This window comes from Pelophylax lessonae (assembly GCF_965119305.1).
Source record: "Pelophylax lessonae genome assembly, chromosome: 4".
NCBI lineage: Eukaryota > Metazoa > Chordata > Amphibia > Anura > Ranidae > Pelophylax > Pelophylax lessonae.
In genome coordinates this window covers 203108183-203130003 of record NC_138771.1, presented here as the reverse complement: position 1 = coordinate 203130003, position 21821 = coordinate 203108183, and the positions used below count along the sequence as shown (strand labels likewise).

At 46.2% G+C, this 21821-nt stretch overlaps 1 protein-coding gene across 3 annotated transcripts in view; it reads right to left on the bottom strand.

The window, feature by feature from the left end:
• The window catches only part of GRAMD4 (GRAM domain containing 4), a 396610-nt gene that overhangs the window by 213219 nt on the left and 161570 nt on the right, over positions 1–21821 (bottom strand). For all 3 annotated transcript variants that reach the window (XM_082253353.1, XM_082253354.1, XM_082253355.1), the window contains one exon: positions 8224–8282. In XM_082253353.1, the coding sequence (XP_082109479.1) occupies positions 8224–8282 (59 nt within the window). The remainder of the gene's footprint in view (positions 1–8223; positions 8283–21821) is intronic.

Below are 21821 nucleotides of genomic sequence, written 5' to 3'. Positions count from 1 at the left end.
TATATATATATATATATATATATATATACCCCCTATACACATGTTCAGATGTTTTGACTGCCTCAAAAGAACCCAAAAAACGCTAGCGTCAAAAAAAAAAAAATGCCCAGGTGTGTTTTTGCTGGCATTTTTTGGGGGGTTTTGGAGGCAGGCAAAACATCTGAACTTGTGCACAGTACCACTATACACAAGTTCAGATGTTTTTCCTGACTGCAAAGAACCCAAAAAAATGCCTGCTTTGAAACCGGCAAGGTGTGGAGAGAAGCTAACCCCCTGAGCTGAAAGTTTTCTAATACATACAATTCTTTTTTTTTCTGGTTCTGGACATGCTACAGAGCTGAAACTTCACAGGTACACCTTTTAGACCCCCCAGACACAATATCACACAAAAAAAAGTTCTTAAAAATTGTCATTTTTGATAAAAAAGCCAATTATTGAAAAAATTAAAAAAAAAAAAGATTTTTTGATTTTTACTTTGGATTTCAGATCTGGGGGGTCTAAAAAGTGTACATGTGAATTTTCAGCTCTGTAGCAGGTCCAGAACCATAAAAAAAAAAGATCGTTTGCATTAGAAAACTTTCTGACAGGGGGTTGGCTTCGCTGCTGTAACACCTTGCCAGTGTAATAGAAGGCATTTTTTTGAGTTCTTTGAAGTCAGGAAAAACATCTGAACTTGTGTATAGTGGTACTGTGCACAAGTTCAGATGTTTTGCCTGCCTCCAAAACCCCCCAAAAAATGCCAGCAAAAACACACCTGGGCGTTTTTTTTTTTTTTTGACGCTAGCGTTTTTTGGCATTTTTTTGGGTTCTTTTGAGGCAGGCAAAACATCTGAACATGTGTATAGGGGGTATATATATATATATACACACACACACATATATGTCTGAATATATACCCCTAGACATATATAGGTGTGATAGTAGCAGAAATATATTACTGTAAATGATTTCATTAGCGCAAGCATATATTTCTGCTACTATCACACCTATATATGTCTAGGTGTGTATATAAATATATGGATGTGTGTCATTTTATCAAAAATGACAATTTTTAAGAACTTTTTTTTGTGTGATAAATAGTTAATGGGGCATGACCCAGAACCCTAGGCACTTTTTAGGGGCATTTATTGGGTTTTAGGGCTTAAAAATGGTGTTTTTTGAATACCTAAGTTCGGGTCCCATTGATTTCAATGGGGTTCTGAAATCCGAACCGAACTTTTGGGAAATTCGGGTGTTCTGGTCGAACCAAACTTTTCAAAAGTTCGATCATCATTACTCCTGATGACCTCACATCAACGAAATGCGTAGAGCATCATTTCGCCTGCACACTTAAGGTCCGTGGCGTTCCGGAACTAGCATGGTTTTAACCAGCTTGTTGTTCCTCGTCTGTTTGTGAGTATAATTTATTACTGTTCGGATTAAATATTATATTTCCTAAGGGATTTACACTAAGAGACATTTGTGTCCATTTCTGCATACCTGTGGAAGGGAGTACCTAAGAGACTGGCATTTGTGGTCCATATCAGAGGTCTTTACTACTGGGCACGTATAGGAGAAGCCATATACAGTCTGTGACAGATGTTTATCACCCCTGTAGGGGTTCTTCCCCCGGGTAAGTGTGGATCTGGGAGAGACAGGGAGCACGAGTGTACCCACAGTCACGGCTTATCACTGAAGATTGAATATCACTGGCACTTAAGTATTGTTTTTTTATTTTTCCTTCGGATGGATTTTTTTTTCTCCGAGGTTATAGACCTATTTATTGATTGAAATCATTTTTTCTTTGCATACTTTATGTGGAATAATTTTTTGCACGTTTGTTAATAGATTTGTTATTGTTACTTATTTGGCGCTTAGTCACTTTTTATTGACACTTCTGTTCTTTGGGTTTATATATAAACTTTTTGTACATGAACATTTTATGGATTTGTTCCTTTTTTATAGTATTTTTATATTATTCATTATTGACATTTGTCAGACCCCATGCACTTTCATTAGAGGTTTATTAGGAGTTTGCATTATCACATACTTTCACCTACCGTTTTGATATACTTTTAGTTTGTCCCCCAGGCAGCGCCACCTATTCGTCCCTTTATTTTTCATTTTAATTTTCTTTGGATGTTTAGGCCTGGGACAAAGGGAAGACAACACAATGTCTTCAGTCAAATGAAAGTCAGAGACCACCTTAGGAAGGAATGTTGGACAGGGCCGAAGCACCACCTTATCCTTGTAAATCACCATAAGGTGGACAGGATAACGCCCCCAGTTCCGACATCCTGCGCGCAGAGGTGAAAGCAACCAAAAAAAGGCCACCTTCTGGGAAATCGAAAGCTGAAAAAGCACCAAATTAAGATCCCAGGGTGGCAACGGAGCCTGCACTGAAGGAACCAAATGTCGGACACCCTGAAGAAAGGTATGCACCAGGGAGTGTGGGGCCAAAAGCCGTTGGAAAAAAACGCCAATGCCGCAACTTGGCCCTTGATGGTGCTCAAGGCCAATTGCTGTTCAACCCCCTGTTGAAGGAAAGTTAAGATCCGATCCACCGAGAAGGAGCGAGGATGAACCCCAAGAGACTCACACCACGCAATGTACGTCTTCCACGTACAACTGTAGATCTTCCTAGAAGTAGATTTCCTAGCTTTCAACAGTGTAGGAATCACCGACTCAGACAAACCTCTATCCCCTTCAGCACCTGGTGTTCCAACAGCCAGGCCGTCAAAGCCAGCAACTGTAAAGCAGGATGGAAGATTGGTCCTTGGGGACAGCAGATCCTCCCTGAGAGGAAGTCCCCAAGGAGCATTCTTGAGCTGGTTTGGAGCCACCTTTCTGCCTTGAACCTGCACAGGAATCGTAGTAGGAGTTTGAGGACTGGAACGATCGGCAACCCACCTCAGAATGCCGGCTACTTACCGGGCCGCCAGGACACTTTTTGTGCCCCCTTGGTGATTGACATAGACCACAGCCGTGGCCTTTTCCGAATTAACTTGTACTGGATATCCCTGATGACGAACTGTGCAATGAGCCAGACAAGTATGATCGCTCCGAGTTCCAGTACATTAATCGGCGGTCTCAACTCTGCCAGTGTCCAGACCCCCTGGGCACATCTATGCTTAGGACGCCTTCCCAACCAGACAGGCTGGCATTCGTGCCAACAACCGTCCAGTACAGGGGGGGGGGGGGGGGGGGAGGATTTCCCCTGTCAAAGCGCCAGGGAACGAAGCCACCTCTAGAGACTGTGGATCCTTGTCCCATTTCACCAGAATCTCTTTTGCAGAGATCTTGTGTGGAACTGTGCAAACAGACCAACTCAGAAGGTGGACACCATCAGGCCCAGCACCCGCATGCAATGGTCAATGCCACAAACTGATACTGCTCCTCGCCCACGGCAAAATGGGGGAAGCGGTGCATGGCCGGCATATATTAGAATGTGCGGGTAGGCGTTTTTGATGCTGATTGAAGCAAGAAGAAAACCCCCTGATGTAGGGACTCCAATACTGTGTGAATGGACTTCATGCAGAAATTCTGTACCCGCACAAAGCGGTTTAGAGCCATGAGGTCCAGAATTGGACGTACCTTGCCTTCCTTCCTGAGAACTGTAAAAGGTTTGAGTAAAAACCCCTGAAAAAGTTCTGAAGTCGGGACCAGAACAATCACCCCTTAAAGTAACAAGTCTTGCACTGCCCCAACGAGACCCTGTAAGCGATCTGGAGATAACTTCGTGGACCCACTCGTCCTGTACCATAGAGGTCCATGGATCCGGAAAGCAACAAAGACAGCCCCCCTCCCCAGATACGGGTGAGGGCCCCCTTCATGCAGAGACAGCCTTGTCCACAGGTCTGAGAGACCCTGTTCATGGCTTGCCATACCAGGTCCTCTTGGAACCTCCAGTGGAGGCCCTGACTTTTGATCCCTTGTCTTAAGACCCTGAGGGACAAAAAAAACTCATGAGCTGAGGACAATGGCCCACGTCTATGACGGGGCTCCTTGCCCTTGGTAGCAGGTGGAAGAAGAGTAGAGTACTCTTCCCCCCTGTGAGACCCTTAACAATGTCATCCAAGTAAAGCTTTAAAAAGGCAATCCCCTACAAGGGAAAGATCAGATAAGGCCTTCTTGAAAGTCTGGCCCGCAGACCAGCATTTCAGCCAGATAATATGCCGAAGGACCACTGCTGATACAGACAGCCTAGAAATCAAAGGAGCCGTATCCAAAGAAGCATCACAGATAAACTGTAGTACCTGGATCAACTGTTACGCCAGCTCCACAAAACAGGGGGAAGCCACTTTCCTTCCAGGTCCAGGCGTAAAAAGTTTAGCCCACTAGTCAGAGTTTGCGACACCAGGGCAATAGTAAATACCGGCCTAAGTGCCGAACCAGCCACAGCGAACATATGGCGGGCCAGAGCATCCACCCTCCTATCAGCTGGATCTGTAAAGACCTGGAACTCCTCAACCGGAATGAAGGTAGCTTCAACCTGGAAACTGACGAGTTCACTACAGGTGGGACTGTCCACCTTTTAAGCAGTTAATTCTCATAAGGATACCGCAAGGCAAAAACGCTTAGGAACCACTAAGTTTTGGACAACCCCACAGATTTGTGACAATGTTGTCAAAGTAAGCGGAAACGGGAACACCCTCACTGTTTTAAAGGGCCTGTGGGTGCCGAAAAAGACCGGCACCTCCGACGCAGCATCAGCCGCAACCTCCATTTTTAAAATTTCACACACTGACCCAAATAGGGGACACCGACTGAGGGCCCACCAATGGACCACCTAATGGACCCTGCAAAAAGGTGACAAGGGGGGGGGGTCGCCGTCCGAGCCCCTCCATAGAGGCCTTCATAATATAAAATAGCCCCCTTAAAAGGGGGCCGCCCGCCATGGCGCAATGCGCAGACAGGGTACCCTGACTGTCCTGCAGCACTAAAAAAAAAGGCAGGTGCCCCACACGACTGCAAGGCTTTCATCAAAAAATGAACTGCCCCCACAGTGCCACCCCTTCCAAGGGACGCACCAAGCTGACGGCATGGCCTAGCAGCCTGCAAGCCGCGGTCTAAATTTTCATGGAGGCACAGCCGCAAGTGCACAGATGCCAGTCCGGCAGATGCCCAAAGGAAGAGTGGGGGCCTCAGCCAAACTCACTAGGGCCGCCCCCCAACAGAGGCGCCCGGCTTAGCCGCATGGCCTAGTAGGCCCCAAGTCGTGGCCTAAATTTTTGTGGCGATCAGCCTCCTGGGCGCGAGCCACAGGGGCAGTGGAGGGGAGGGCAGATGCCGAAATGAGAGGCAGTGGCTTCAGCCACTCTCACAGGGGGCCGCCCCACATAGCTTACGACCAGTAGGCCGCAAAGCCACAGCCTAAATGTTTGGCCAGGATCCGGCCGCGTGAGGCACGGACCTGCATATGCTAAACCATCCGCTCCCCCAGCCCAACAGCCGCCTCAGGGAGCTCAGAGGACATACCTGCCCTAGTAACCAACCCCAGGGTGGAAGGGAACCCTGTTCAACCCCCAGTTGCACACAAGGAAAAACCCGGTCAGCAGCAACTCCAACAAGCCCCCTTTTTTAGAGCATGTGGCAAAAGCCAGCTCATAACCTAACTCAGGGAGGGGAAAAAAGACCCACAGCGATCACTGAAAGTTTAGAGGGGAACCCGGGGTCTCACTCTTCCCAGGAAGGGGCCCACATCCACCCCAAAACTCTCCAGGAGTAGAGAGGAGAAAGCTACTTCCCATACCAGGAACAGAGTGGGCATCGCTCTGGACAGACCACCACTCCATTGGAATGTGGGTGGCTGTTGGCCAGGAGGAACGCTGCGACTCAGGCCGAGGCCAGGTTGTATGCACCCTCGCGTCGAGACGTTGAACTTCCAGGCCAGTTCCGTCCAGTGGAACTATGTTTTGGCCGACCTACAGCGTAGCTGAGGCCTGCACACGCTCACTGGCCAGACTGGGGTGGACCCTCTGAATCTAGATTATTCAGTCCGTCGCATAGTCCGGCAATTGATTGTAGATTCTCACAGAAACAACCACAAAAGATAGGAAAAAATTCAATTACAAAAAAAAAAAATCGCCAGTACCAGAGATCCCAGCAAGGAACTAGGTCCTTGCTCCTGACTAGGCAGAAAAAAAACTAGTGCCTATAGCGGAGAATGGGTGTATACCCCCTGGGACTGCCCATAGGCATAGTCATGCTTTTTCCTGCCTAGTGTCCTACTCCTGTAGGGAGCAGTATAACCCAGCTGAACTCGCACAATTTCAAAATGGCCTCAGTGTGAACCTAGACTTATTGTCAAATCTTAATTGAACAAGCTGAAGTTAGAAGCCGATTGGTTACCATGCACAGCTGCACCAGATTTTGCAATCTTAGAAGAAAACCCCAGGGTTCATTAAAAGTTAGTCACCGAAATAATGCTTTTACATAAACTCACCAGCCACTTTATTAGGTACGCTTTCTTGCTAGTACCAGGTTGGATGCCCCTTTTTCCTTCAGAACTGCCTTAATTCTTTGTGGAATTGATTCAACAAGGTGTTGGAAACATTTATCAGAGATTTTGGTCCATTTTGATATGACGGCATCATGCAGTTGCTGCAGATTTGTCAGCTGCACATCCATGATGTGAATCACCAGTTCTACCACATCCCAAAGGTGCTTTACTGGATTGAGATATGGTGACTCTGGTGGCCATTGGAGTACAGTGAACTCATGGTCATGTTCAAGAAATCAGTGGTGAGATTATTTGAGCTTTGAGACATGGTGCATTTTCCTGCTGGAAGTAGCCATCAAAAGATGGGTACACTGTAGTCATAAACCGATGACATGGTCAGCAATAATACTCTGGTAGGCCATGGCGTTTAAACTTCCCCCACACCATTAGACGACCCCCACCAGCCTTAACTGTTGAAACAAGGCAGGATGGATCCATGCTTTCATGTTTACACCAAATTCTGACCCTACCATCATGAATGACTGAAATTGAGACTCATCAGACCAGGCAACCTTTTTACAATCTTCTATTGTCCAATTTTGGTGAGCCTGTGTGAATTGTAGCCTCAGTTGCCTGATCTTAGCTGACAGGAGACTATATTAAATGATCTGACAGGAGTTGCACCTGGCGTGGCCTGCTGTTGCTGTAACCCATCTGCTTTAAGTTTCGATGGGTTATGCATTCAGTGATGGTATTCTGCATACCTTGGTTGTAGAGCTGCACGATTCTGGCCAAAATGAGAATCACGATTTTTTTGCTTGGAATAAAGATCGCGATTCTCTCACGATTCTCTGTGTAACATCTTTTACATTATAAAAAAAATTGGGTTAACTTTACAGTTTTGTTTTATTGTTTTTATTTATTAAAGTGTATTAATTGCGTTTGAAAGACTGCTGCGCAAATACAGTGTGACATAAAAATTTACAACAATCACCATTTTATTCTGCAGGGTCTCTGTTAAAAAAAAATATATATAAATGTTTGGGGGTTCTAAATACTTTTCTAGGAAAAATAAACTGATTTAACTTGCAAGCAACAAGTGTAGGAAAAAGGTTTAGTCTTTAAGAGGTTAAACTTCCTTCCTCCAGCAGAGGGAAAGAAAAGATACAATGTAATCATTTGTGTTTACAGTTCAGTGGGAGACTAATGCTGATAGGCTTTTGCGGGAGGCTCTTTTTTTTTTTTTTTGACAGCTGCTCCCTCATAGCTATGTAAAGAATCGAGCAAGTGTCATGTTAGGATCGTCAGGGGGAGTGAATCGCGATCTCGATTCTGTTACGATTAATCGTGCAGCTCTACTTGGTTGTAACAAGTGGTTATTTCAGTTACAGTTACCTTTCTATCGTCTCAAATGAGTCTGCCCATTCTCCTCTGACATCAACAAGGCATTTTTGTCCACAAAACTGCAGCTCACTGGATGTTTTCTCTTTTTTGGACCATTCTCTGTAAAAACCTAGAGATGGTTCTGCATGAAAATCCCAGTAGATCAGCAGTTTTTGAAATACTCAGACCAGCCCGTCTAGCACCAGCAATCATGCCACGTTCAAAGTCACTTAAATCCCCTTTCTTCCCCATTCTGATGTTCAGTTTGAACTTCAGCAAGTCATCTTTACCACATCTAGAAGCCTAAATGTAATCAGTTGCTGCCATGTGATTGGCTGATTAGCAATTTATATTAAGAAGCACTTGAACATGTATATCTAATACAGTGGCCAGTGAGTGTATAATCACTGCAGAAATACCTGAGCCATTGGTCTGAGTCTGTCCCCTTGATGGCTGCTGTGCAGTAGATTCTTCAGTCCTAGAAAAGTAAAAAGAGTAATGTATCTTTAAAATCTTGCAGCTAGTCGTGTTGTGCACATAAAACCATGGTGGATTTTAAAAAGGTGCCTCAGACCAGCAGATCGTTAAACAGCAGCAATGGAGAACAGATGTCTGCATATCTTTATTAAGATCCACACACACATTGTAAAATTAAAGCACTGCTTAAAGCAGAACTACACAACATCTGACCACCACAAACCAAAGTCTTATTTATTTTATTTTGTCATTAAGGCCCCTTTCACACATACGGTCCGTTTGTCCCTTTTTCATCCATCCGTTAACGGTTGAAAAACGGACATCAATGCATCTCTATGTAAAAACAGATGACAACGGATGATCATCCGTTAACATCCGTTTTCATCCGCTTCCGTCAATGTCCGTTTTTTTGGAATGGATGAATGCACTATTTTTCCATCCGTCAAAAAAAATGGATCGGACGAAAAACGGTTGTAAACGGACAAATGGTCCATTTTTGCATTGGTAGTGGATGTAAAAAAAAAAAAAAAAACCAGATGAAAAACTGATACATTTTGACGTGACTGAACTGATGAACTGAACAGACCGTATGTGTGAAAGGGGCCATATACTTTTATTCAGTTTCAAAGAAAAATGTAAATACAAAACAGAGCCTAATGGGCATACCCAGGCCCAATGTAATACATAGATTCATTAACAGCACCTTATCTAATAATAGCTAAAAGGTGTATACCACCTACTATTTAACCAACATTAATAATTAATCAATACCTTTATTGTATCTTAAGTGGATACTTGACGCAATCGCGTCAAAAAAGGAAGAAGAGGAGAAACCCCCTTCACTCCCCAAGTACATTTACCACTGAATTATCATATTCCACAGTAGGCCTGCACGATATTGGAAAAAATATATATTGTGATTTTTTTTTTCCAACGATATATATTGCGATATTGAGAGACAGGTACAGGGTTAATGTTACTGTAGGGATTCAGTGCACACTGCAGCCTTGTACCATATACATTACAGGGTTAATGTTACTGTAGGGTAGGGAAGTAGTGCAGACTTCTGATTGTACAAGGGACACTTGGGACAGCCAGGGTTTATGTTACTGTAGGGATGGGATGAGTTTTGCAGCAGCCCTTCTTCAGATTATATATATACTGCACTGGGAGTCCGGGACAGCCAGGGTTAATGTTACTGACACTGTAGGGAAAGATGCTGGGAATGGATGGAAATCATATTGCAGCAGGGCATGCAGGCAGCAGCACAGCCTTATGATTGTAATTGCAGATACAGGGCAGGCCAGGGTTAATAATGGTATACTCTCAGTGACAGTGTGGAATCAGTCTCTCACTCTCGGGACTCACAGTGGTGCTGTGGTGGTAGGAGGACTAGGAGCCGGTAGAAGAACAGCCATACACAGTGACTCACTCGACTTCCTTGCAGCCCACACGTTCAGTCACCGCCCTGCAGCTAGTTTTCTTCAATGGCACAGCGAACCAATCACACCGTGAGTAGCGGCACAGCAAACCAATCAGGTGTGCAGGCACTCGTGATTGGTTAGCTGTGCAGCTGCTCACGGCGCGCTGCTCACTGCTGAACGTGTGGGACAGATGTAAACACCGAGTCCGAGTCCTCCCCCTGCTGAGTCCCGACTTCTCCCTGCCTATACTAAATATAGTGTCTTCGGCGATATGAATATCACCCACGACCGCAGAACGATAGTCGATATCATATCGACTATCGTTTAGCCCTATTCCACAGTATTACTTTCTAATCAGACCCAGGTCCATTTTCAGCAAGCATCTGACATCTTGCTGATAATGTAAAATAGATCCATTGTGACAATGTTTTGCAGAAACGGGCCTCCTGCCTGTTTTATGATGCCGTAAGTTACTCCATTCTCATTATCTCATTTACTGCTCTAATCCATTGAACTACAGTAAGTGGAGATGAGGATTTCCAATGTGCTGGCAAACAAGCCCTGGCCGCATTTAACAAATGCCTTACCACGGATTATTTGTTTTTAGAGAAAAGGCAAAGACCAATTAGGCAAGCTCCTGGATGCTGATCAAGAGATAGACCAGTAAGGTCTTTGATCAACTTACATACATTTAGCCAATAAGGCTGTATTCGAGGGCATAGCCAAAATATATGAAAAAGTGTTCCTCTATCTTCTCCGTAGCGCCAGCAAGTAGTATCTGCATTTGCAAAATGCTATAAATGTTTTAATATTCAATGCAAACTCCCCCATCCATCCATGTCTCCATGCTTTATTTTGCAAAGAAATCACTTTGAAAAATACCCCCTAGCGTTTCTGGCTGTCAATGTAGCATTTACTTCCTGGAATCTATCTGCCCCTCGCTCAGGTATGCAAGCAGGAGGGTGTGCTTAGTTAAGAAAACATTTTGTCCCCTCCTGAAGACTCCTGGGGTGTAGAACCTCATTTGCCTAGGCCTGGAAACCAGGAAGTAACTGCAGAGATGTAAAAAGTTAATGAAAAGTTTTAATATGAAGGAAATGAAGTTTCACTTTAAAAGATAATTTCACCTTTAGAACATGTTACACGTTTCATCTGTTTTTAGGGTTTGGCCACAGAAAAGATGCAGCACAATGTACTCGCGGATTTTCTCCGGGTTACCCACGGCTTCCCATAGACTCCATTATGTCAAATTTTCAGTTTGGTGCACTTTCAGAAAATGCACCAAAAACACAGAAGATAATAAAAGCCTATGGGAAACAGTGGGTACACAGCAGTGCATTGTGTGAAACCAGTCAGTCAATCTCCTGTGAAAGTAGAAAGAGGGAAGAAAAGAGCTGGGAAGGGGAGAAAATAGCTGGGGGGGAAATAAGTGGTAAAACTAGGGATGCACCGAAATTTCAGCCACCAAAATTATCGGGCGAAAATGAGCCTATATCATTTCAGCCAATAATGGGTTAACAGTGCCGAAATTAATATGGCCGCCGTGAGGAAGGAGGAGGGCGCAGCGCAGGGCAGGTTTTAAAAGTCCCGCCTCTGGCCGGCCGCCTGCCTCTCAATTGACGTCCCTACTACGATATCTGTGCATTAATGAAGTGACATACCAGGCGGGGGGGCGGGGCGAGCGGCCGCTAATAGATAGCACTATGTGATGCTTCCCTGTCAGCTCAGTGGTACTGTGTGTGAATGAGAACTGAGCTGACACCGTGCGGGGGGGCGGGGGGGCAGGAGGAGCGGCCGCTAATAGATACAACTATGTGAGAGCTTCACTTCACTTACATGTCAGAGGAGATACGTGCCTGACATGTAAGTGAAGTGAAGGCTCACATAGTTGTATCTATTAGCGGCCGCTCCTCCCGCCCCCCCGCCCGGTGTCAGCTCAGTTCTCATTCACACACAGTACCACTGAGCTGACAGGGAAGCATCACATAGTGCTATCTATTGGCGGCCGCTCGCCCCCCCCCCCCCGGAGTGTCCTCTTCAATTCACGATGTATATGAATGAACGAAGTTAAGGCTCACATAGTTACAGATATTAGCGGCCGCTCCCCCCGCCCTCCCTCCCGGTGTGTCACTTCATTCATGGACAGAGAGGGACGCTGAGGCTGATGGGGGGGGGGGGGGGAGGGGGAGGGGTGAGGCAGCTTACCATTGGTATTAGTATTAATTATGCAGCATGAGGGGGTTAATGTATTGTCACTGATGCATTAGTGACCGACCAGTGGCAGTTAATTAACCCCTTTGTGCTGCATTAGTGCACATAGTATCAGTGTTAATTAACACTGGTTGCACTGCTACTGGTTGCACTAATGCAGCACAAAGGGGTTAATTAACTGCCACTGGTTGGTCACTAATTCATCAGTGACAATACATTAACCCCCTCATGCTGCATAATACTAATACCATTGGTAATTAAATTAACCTATTGCCAACCTATCACAGTACATATACTGTGACAGGGTGGCAGCGACAGGTGTACGTCGCTGCCTGTTTTTGGCGTATGCCCCTCTTCTACCTATTTTAAAATTATTTGGGGAAAAAGTCATTTTCGGTTTCGTTTTTCGGCCAATGGCATCCTGCATTTTCGGTTTCGGCTCAAAATTTTCATTTCGGTGCATCCCTAGGTAAAACCTTTACCATAATGCAGGGAATGCAAAAAAAAAATAATTTTGGAACGTCGTTACAAAAATTACTCCTCTTTGCTTCTATGGATAAAATAAAACATGTCATAGAAACACCTACATTTTGTCACATTTCTAAAGCAGTGCTATACATTTTCTACAGCTTTGATATATACTTCGAGAGCACTGCTTAAACTGTATACAAAGGCATGTCCGTGCACTTTGCAAACACGTTAAATCAATCCCATGGAGATAGAAAATGCTTGTAAAACAGACGATGCATTTTTGTTCAGCAGACAGCTTGGTGAGAAGGGGGCTATAATCAAAAGCAATCATTTATACACTGTATAAACTTATAACTTCCTAAAAAAAAATATTTATTTTTTATTTTAGATATTGTTTGGAAGGGTTAGGTGTTCATTTCTCTCAGTCCCCACTAAAAAATGTTTCCATTCACTTCCAGTCCAATGATTTTACAGGAAGTGAAACCTTTTTGTCCAAAAATGGATTTTTGTAAGAACTTACCGTAAAATCCTTTTCTCTTAAGCTCATTGACAGACGTAGTCTTCTTGATTCTCAAGAGCTGGGTTATGTTGTCTCCGCAGGAGTAGGACTAGGCAGAATGACAAAACGTTCTGGCTCCACCCTAGGGGCAGTCCCTGAGGGTATATCCTCCCTCTCTCTGCTACAGGGAATCAGTTCTGTTTAAAGCAGTACAGAGAATTTAACCCAACCCAACTCAATGATAGAGGGGCGGGTACTACGTCTGTCAATGAGCTTAAGAGAAAAGGATTTTACGGTAAGTTCTTACAAAAATCCATTTTTCTCTATCGCTCATTGACAGACGTAGTCTTCTTGATTCTCAAGAGCTGGGACATCCAGAAGCAGTGCCACAAATGAGGGGTGGGATTGACAAAATCAAATCCAATCTAGAAGGCCCAACCGGTGCCAAACTAGAAGTTTTAAAGGCTCATTATAAACAAAGAATGAGGCTAAAGAAAAAAATTTTCCAACGGAAAAAACCCTCGAGGTAGACCACTGGTCTCCTCAAATTGCGGCCTGCAAAACCTTGCGGCCAAACGAGGCATCAGACGATGCCATTACATCAACTTTATAATGTTTAGAGAAGGTATGCACCGACGACCAGGTAGCCGCCTTGCACACCTGGACCACTGACGCCTGATGGCGAAAGGCCCATGACGCACTAAGTGCCCGAGTGGAGTGCGCCTTAACAGGGAACGGGGCTCCCGACCCTTAATAGAATAAACCTGTACTACCGTCTGTCTGATCCATCTGGAAATGGTCGCGGCAGATGCAGGCAACCCCTTTTTGGGTCCATCTGGGATCACAAAAAGTGAATCCGTCTTGCGAAACGAGTCTGTCGTTTTCAAGTATACCCTGATCGCCCGGACCACATCCAAGGAGTGCAAAGCAAATTCCCGAGGATGACTGGGCTTAGGACACAGGGAAGGTAATACAATTTCTTCATTCAGATGAAATTCTGAAACCACTTTTGGTAGGAAGGATGGATTCGGACGAAGAACCACCTTATCTCTATGAACCACCAGATATGGTGAACGACAAGATAATGCGGCCAGTTCTGACACCCTGCGTGCAGAAGTAATAGCCACCAAGAAGGCCACCTTCTGGGACAACGTGGGTAGAGGAATCTCCCTAATATCTTCAAAGGGAGGTTTCTGAAGAACCGACAACACTAAATTAAGATCCCAGGGGGGTAACGGCGCGTGCACTGGCGGAGCCAGATGTCGCACCCCCTGGATGAAATTCCGCACCAAGGAATGAGTAGCCAAAGGCTTCTGAAAGAAGATGGCTAATGCTGAGACCTGACCCTTGATAGTACTCAAGGCCAGTTTCTGCTCAACCCCTTGTTGCAGAAAAGCCAATATTCGACTAATCGAATAAGACCGAGGACGGAACCCCAAAGGTTCACACCATGCAATGTAGAACTTCCATGTGCGATGATAAATCTTTCTGGAAGTCGCTTTCCTTGCTTCAACTAGAGTAGGAATAACTGAAGCTGACAAACCTTTGTCCTTCAGCACCTGGGTCTCAATAGCCAGGCCGTTAAAGCCAGCGATCGTAAAGCAGGATGGAAGATCGGTCCCTGAGACAGTAGATCCTCCCTGAGAGGAAGTCTCCATGGGACGTCCGCCACCAGTCTGACCATGTCGGCGTACCAAGCTCGACGAGGCCAGTCCGGAGCTACCAGGATTACTGGGATTCCTTCCTCCTCTACCCTGCGAAGAAGTCTTGGCAGTAACGCGAGAGGAGGGAAGGCATATATTAGCTGGTATTGCCCCCACGGGGCGATCAGTGCGTCTGCGGTTTCTGCTAGAGGATCGCGGGAGCGAGCCACGAATCTCTGAACTTTCCTGTTGAATCGTGATGCCAACAGATCCACATCCGGGGTGCCCCACCGTAGGCACAACTGGTGGAAAACGTCTGGATGGAGGGACCATTCCCCCTGATCCAGGGTCTGACGGCTGAGATAATCTGCCTGCCAATTCTCCACCCCCGGAATGAACACCGCAGAGATTGCTGGAACAAATCGTTCCGCCCAGCGAAGAATGCAAGCCACTTCTTTGGCCGCTCGGACACTCTTGGTGCCCCCCTGATGATTGACATAAGCCACGGCCGTGGCATTGTCCGACTGGATCCGAACCGGGCTGCCCTGGAGCTGCTCGGTCCAGTGAATCAGACAAAGTCTGATCGCTCTCAGTTCCAATACATTTATCGGTAACCTGGATTCTTCCGGGGACCAAAGTCCCTGGACAGATAACTGACCAAGAATTCCTCCCCATCCGGATAGACTGGCATCCGTGGTCACTATCGTCCAATATATTGGCAGAAATGACTTTCCCTGGCTGAGCATTGGAGACCGAAGCCACCAAACCAGAGACTCTCTGGTCTGTTTGCTCAATCGTATCTGATTGTCCAGGGATTCCGGATTCCGATTCCATCTGAGAAGAATCTCTTGCTGAAGAATTCGGGTATGGGACTGGGCAAATTGGACTGCTTCGAATGAAGCCACCATCAACCCCAGAACCCTCATGCACGTCCGAAGGGAAGACCAGCTGTTGGACAGTAACAACTGGACTGCTGATTGAATCTTTCGAAATTTCCCTACCGGAAGGAAAACTCTCGTCCTGACTGTGTCTAGAATTAGACCCAGATATTCGAGCCTCTGGGTGGGAACCAGAAATGACTTTTGCTGGTTCACCAGCCACCCGAATTCCTGTAAAGAAATCATAGTAATTTCTATGTTTTGTAGCAAGGTCTGAGGAGACTCTGCATGAAGCAGAAGATCGTCTAGGTAACCTAGAATCGATATACCTCTTTGGCGCAGAAGTGCCAACATTGGGGCCAACACCTTTGTGAAGACCCGCGGAGCCGTGGCGAGACCGAAAGGTAACGCCACAAACTGATAGTGGTTCTCCTCTACGGAAAAGCGTAGAAAACGCTGATGTCCTGCGAAAATGGGAATGTGAAGATAGGCGTCCTTGATGTCTATGGACGCTAGGACATCCCCTGGATGCAGGAAGGCTGCTACCGTGCGAATGGACTCCATTCTGAATCTTCTTATGTTGACGAAAGAATTGAGTGCTCTTAAGTCCAGAATTGGACGCACTTTGCCCTCTTTCCTGGGTATTGTAAACAGGTTTGAATAAAACCCTTGAAACCGTTCTGTCCAAGGAACGTGGACTACCACTCCTTGTTGTAGTAAATCTGTGACTGCTCTCCGCAGATCTTCTAAACGGTCTGCGGATAGACGGATATTGGAAGGGAAGAATCGCGCCGGTGGGAGAGATCGAAACTCGATCTTGTACCCTGACCTTATGACTTCGCAAACCCATTTGTCCGGGATTCTGGAAAGCCATGGATCCGGGAACCGGCGAAGACGTCCCCCTACCCCAGTTATGGGTGGGGGCGCACCTTCAGGCTTTGGATGGTTTATCTTCAGGTCTAGAGGGGGCGGGCTTTTGCTTGCCCGACCAACGACCCCTGACGCCTCCTGCAGGAGCTTTGGAGGACTTAGTTTTTTCACCCGCTGGACGAAAAAACCTCTTGTGAGCAGAAAAAGAAGGCCCTCGTCTTTGACGAGTTCCTCTACCTTTAAAATTTTGCGGTAAAAAGGTGCTTTTTCCACGGGTGAGATCCTTAATGATCTCATCTAAGTTGGCTCCAAATAGACGCTCTCCTGAAAAGGGGATATTAGCCAATGCTTTTTTTGGAACCTTGGTCGGCTAACCAACCTTTTAGCCACAGTGTACGCCTGAGAACCACTGCTGAGACTGATGCTCGCGCCATTAATGGAGTGGCGTCTAACGCCGCATCACATACAAACTGTAACCCCTGTATCATTTGTTCCAACAAATCTGATACCGCCTGAGGGACTTCTTCTAAATCCCGGCGTAACCACTTGGTCCATTCAGTTACAGCCTGCGAGACCAGACCAATAGCAATTATTGGTCTGAAAGCTGATCCAATCAAGGAAAACATGGTGCGAGACATAGCTTCTATCTTGCGATCCACTGGATCTTTAAAAGACGGAGCGTCTTCTAAAGGAATAACCGTGGCTTTATTCAATCTAGCAATTGGTGAATCCACCACAGGTGGTTCTGTCCATTTCTTAATAAGGGTTTCCTCAAACGGATAACGCCTGTCAATGCGTTTAGAAATATTAAAAGTGCGTTTTGGCAGACGCCATTCTTCTTCGATTGGATTGCCAAAACATCTGGGCAATGGAAAAACCTTCGCCACTTTGATGCGCTTTTTAGTCCCAAAAGGGATCTCAGTTTCAGCTATTTCTGATGGAATACCCTGTAACCTTAAAGTCTCTTGAACAGATACAATGAGTGCGTTTACCAACGCTTCCTCTCGGGCTATGGCGGATGCCGAAACATCCTCCTCACTGTCTGAAGAGACAGGACCCGAGACACCAATACCAGATGAAGTACCTGCAACTGCAGAAATAGGCTCAGAGTCTGAATCCGAAGTTTCCGATAATAAGGAGTTAGGCGGGGGTCGCTTTCTTGCGCCCTGTCCCTGACAAGCCACTTCCACCCGGGACACAAAAGTTTCCATAATAGCTGACAAAGATTCAATTGTCAATGGGGTGCTGGAGGATCCCGCAGACCCCTCGAGGGGATCCGGAGGAGATACATGAGTGGCAGGGTCCATGTTAATTCAGGACACCTTTGCCAGCAAAAACAAAAAACTTTTTCTTTTTTTTTTTTTTTTTTGTGTGTCTCCCCCTAGCGCAATAGCGCCCCTCAGAGTACCTGCTTCTCGATCCCAGAGAGAGAGAGAGGGACCCCCAAGGCTCACCAACCGATGCAGTGCAGTTTCCAACAAACTGCAGTCAGCGTCTGTCTTACACAGACTGGAAGGAGCTGTTTGCTTTTTCCCGGGCAGAAGGCGTGGCTCCGCCCCCTGTGTACGCCTTCCGGCGTTCCCAGCCCTCCACGAGGTAGCTGGGCTCACAAAACATGGCCGCCCCCATAGAAGAGACATAAGACTCCAAAAACATGGCGGCCGGCGTGACCTGAGGACATACATGCATTCGGTCTACGGCAAAATGGCGGCGGACCGCCGATATCGTCTTCCCAGCACATCCACCTGCACTCTGCTAAGAGGTGACATATGGATCTACAGAGATACACTGCACATAAGGTAGGATTATACCTCATATGTCTGCTGTAATGTTACAGTCTGCTGGGTAGAGTGTTAGCTCTTGAACCAAGTCCACTTCCCACAAACACATGCTGTATTACAAGGGGGACTTGTAAGTATCAGATATATACTGACCATATATGGAGGGGCCCATAATATATACTGCCTCATAATGAGGAAAAAAGGGAACGTTTACTCACCATACCGAACCGACAGGCACCCTCTCTTCACAATACCCTCTCCACCGGGGTGGGGGTTTGTGGACGCCTCGACTCTCTGGTACCTGGCGTCCAAGCGAGCTTTTAACTCGCAAAGTCAGTCCCTTTACTGGGACTCCGTCGCGGCCGACTCAGCGCACTGGTCTGCACGCGCTCTTAGGCAGAAACCGGGGTGACCACTGGATCTCAACATCCAGCCCGTCGCCCGGCCCCGCATACTTACTTGAATATGTCGCGGCCGACCAAGCGCAATGCCATGGTCTGCGCGCGCTCGTAGGCCGGCTGGGGTGACCACAAGTGTCGCCCAGTCCGGCATTTTTGCTTGAAGATCTCACAGGAAAAAAACACTGGAGAAAACTACCTAAAAAATGTCTTTTCTTAAAGAAAAAAAGTCTTGCCAGGACCAAAAGATCCCAGCAAGGAACTTAGGTCCTTACTCCTGACTAGACAGAAAAAAACTGATTCCCTGTAGCAGAGAGAGGGAGGATATACCCTCAGGGACTGCCCCTAGGGTGGAGCCAGAACGTTTTGTCATTCTGCCTAGTCCTACTCCTGCGGAGACAACATAACCCAGCTCTTGAGAATCAAGAAGACTACGTCTGTCAATGAGCGATAGAGAAATTACAATTGTTGCCATGACAAATCGTAAGGGCACATCTTCCCCAAAAGGGACAAAGACAGTAAATCATGTTCCTAACCCCTTATTTAATCAAATCAAAATCCACACCCTACAAGAGCTCTGGGAACTGACTGGAGGAAAGAGACACACCTCCCTTCACACAGCCCACAGGAACAGAGCTGAGGCTCCCTCCCCTGTCACCTTTTTAGCTCTTGGTGTCAGGAAAACTTGTCAGATAAGACTCATGCAGAAGACTCATGCAGATAACAGAGGAACTAGACAGTGGAGAGAAATGACACTTCGTGCTTTGGAGAGGGGCAAGTAAACACTACAAAAATATGTGCTTTGTTTAGATTTCATGTCTGAGGTTTAAAACCACTTTAATGTACAGGAAAATCTATTGAAGCAATAGCAAGATGGATTATCGCCTGCATATTAACTGGCTTCTCACTCCTACATCAGTTTGTCTACACTAGAATATTATAAGTACACAAATACGGTGTCTTTTGGTGAAATGTTGTGCTTTATTGGGTCACCCATTTAAAGCAGCACCTCATCATTTATGAACATGCTATGAAGTATACTGTGAACATTATCTCCTTATACAGTACAAGAACACTTCACATTAAAAGAGAAGTAGCAGTAATCTTTAATATTATGTAAAACTGGACATACCTTTCTTGGAGTTCATCACTGGACAGAGGAGAAATAATTCTTAGACTGTTGGGTTATGCTCCACTTCCAGGTGATTGAAAACTGAAAAATAGCAAATCTTGACACCGCCCAGTAGAACCACTCCCATTACCAGTACTTCAGTTTAGTCCGAAACCTGAGAGGAGGGACTTGTGTGCAAGATAGGAATTTCACAGGTTAAGTGAAAAATCCTACCTCACAGGAGAGTTTGACTACTGGCATGCCCAAAAACAAGGAAATGAAGAGTGGGCAACAGTAAACAGCTAACCGGCCGAACAGTAACTGTTCTCTTAACATAGGAAAATAAAATCAATGACGAGGCTCTTACAGGGCCACCTGCAGAACTTTCTGTTCAAGCTCAGTCTAGCAAATGTATAGGCAGAGGGCCAGGTGGTCATCTTACAGACCTAGGAAACTGGGGCCAACTTGTAGCCAATGAATGCAACATTTTGGAATCTCCATACTGAAGGAAAGCTGGGAATGTACCCGTCAGATGCCAGCAGGGGCCAGCATAGAGGCGGGCAGAGAGACAAGAGTAAAGACACCAGAGCAGAGTAGCTGGGTGACAGTTAAGAAGGGTAGAAGCAAACAAGGCAAGGAGGCTGGTCCTGGGCTGGAGCATACCAATAAATATGCCCTGTTGCGTGATGTTGGGGAAACTAGTCAGGGACCAGCATTGCTGTAGCAAAGCGATGCCCCTAGCTGCCAGGGGTTGAACTCCTCCAGTAAGGGCAGGAACAAGGCTAAGGGTCAGGAAAGCCAGGTTCTGGTGGTAGGGGACTTAATTATTAGAAGGACAGAGAGGGCATTCTGTCAAAAAGATCGCAAGTGCCAAACGGTCTGTTTACCGGGGGCTCGCTTTCGGCACATCACGGATCTGGTGGACAGATTATTGGGTAGGGCTGACGAAGACCCAGCTGTCATGGTACACGTGGGTACCAATGACAAAGTCAGAGGGAGATGGAGAGTCCTAAAAAACGATTTCAGGGACTTCGGAGCTAAATTGAGGAGTAGGACCTCCAAAAGGTAGCATTTTCAGAAATACTACCTGTACCTCGAGCCACGCCAGAGAGGCAGCGGGATATTAGGGAAGTAAACAAGTGGCTGAGGAGCTGGTGTAGTAAGGAGGGTTTCGGGTTCCTGGAGAACTGGGCCGACTTCTCAGTTGGCTACCAGCTCTTTATTAGGGACGGTTTGCACCGAAATGGGGAGGGTGCAGCTGTACTGGGAGAGAAGATAGCCAAGAAGTTAGAGGGGCTTTTAAACTAGGTGATGGGGGGGGGGGGAGGGTACAGATATAGAATTAGCCAGCGGGGAGCAAGGTTCAGCGGGCAGTAATGGGGACACTAGCGGTAGGGTACTCACAGTTCCTAAACCCAAGGTGGGTAGGGGGACAAATCGCAAGTGCAGCCTAAAAACATTGAAAGAGGATACAGTATGCAACTGGACAAAATTACGAGGTTTGTATACCAATGCTAGAAGCCTGGCCAACCAGATGGGAGAGCTGGAGCTGCTAATGTATGAAGAGGATTTAGATTTTGTGGGGATTTCAGAGTCTTGGTTTGACAGCTCTCATGACTGGCTGGCGACCATTCAGGGGTATTCCCTATATCTCGGAGATGAAGAAGGTAGAAAAAGGGGGAGGGGAATGTCTGTATATTAAGAACAGTGTCCAGGTAAATAGGAGGGACGACATCACAAATGGAGCTAAGAAGGTGGTAGAATTCTTATGGGTAGAACGTCAAAGAGAAGGCACTATGGGGAAAGTAATATTGGGCGTATGCTATAGACCCCCCCCCCCCCCCAACTAGAGGGAGGAGGGGGAGGTGGACTTCCTTTTACAGATTGGATTGGCAGCAAGGATGGGAAATGTCATTATAATGGGGGACTTTAATTATCCAGATATAGACTGGGCAGAAAGAACCGCGCATTCGCCTAAGGCTCGGCAGTTCCTAAATGTTTTGCAGGACAATTTCATGAGTCAGATGGTGAGCTGAACACACCAACAAAACACAATGTGGTACTAGACTTACTGATTACCAACAATACTGACCTGATATAGAAATACAGGGCAACTTAGGAAACAGTGACCATAGGTCAATCAGTTTCAGTATAATAGAACCCTAGGGATAGAACCCTAGGAACAAAGAACACGGAGGAAAAATGGGAGTGCTTCAAGAACATACTAAATAAAGGGATTGGCCAGTGCATCCCA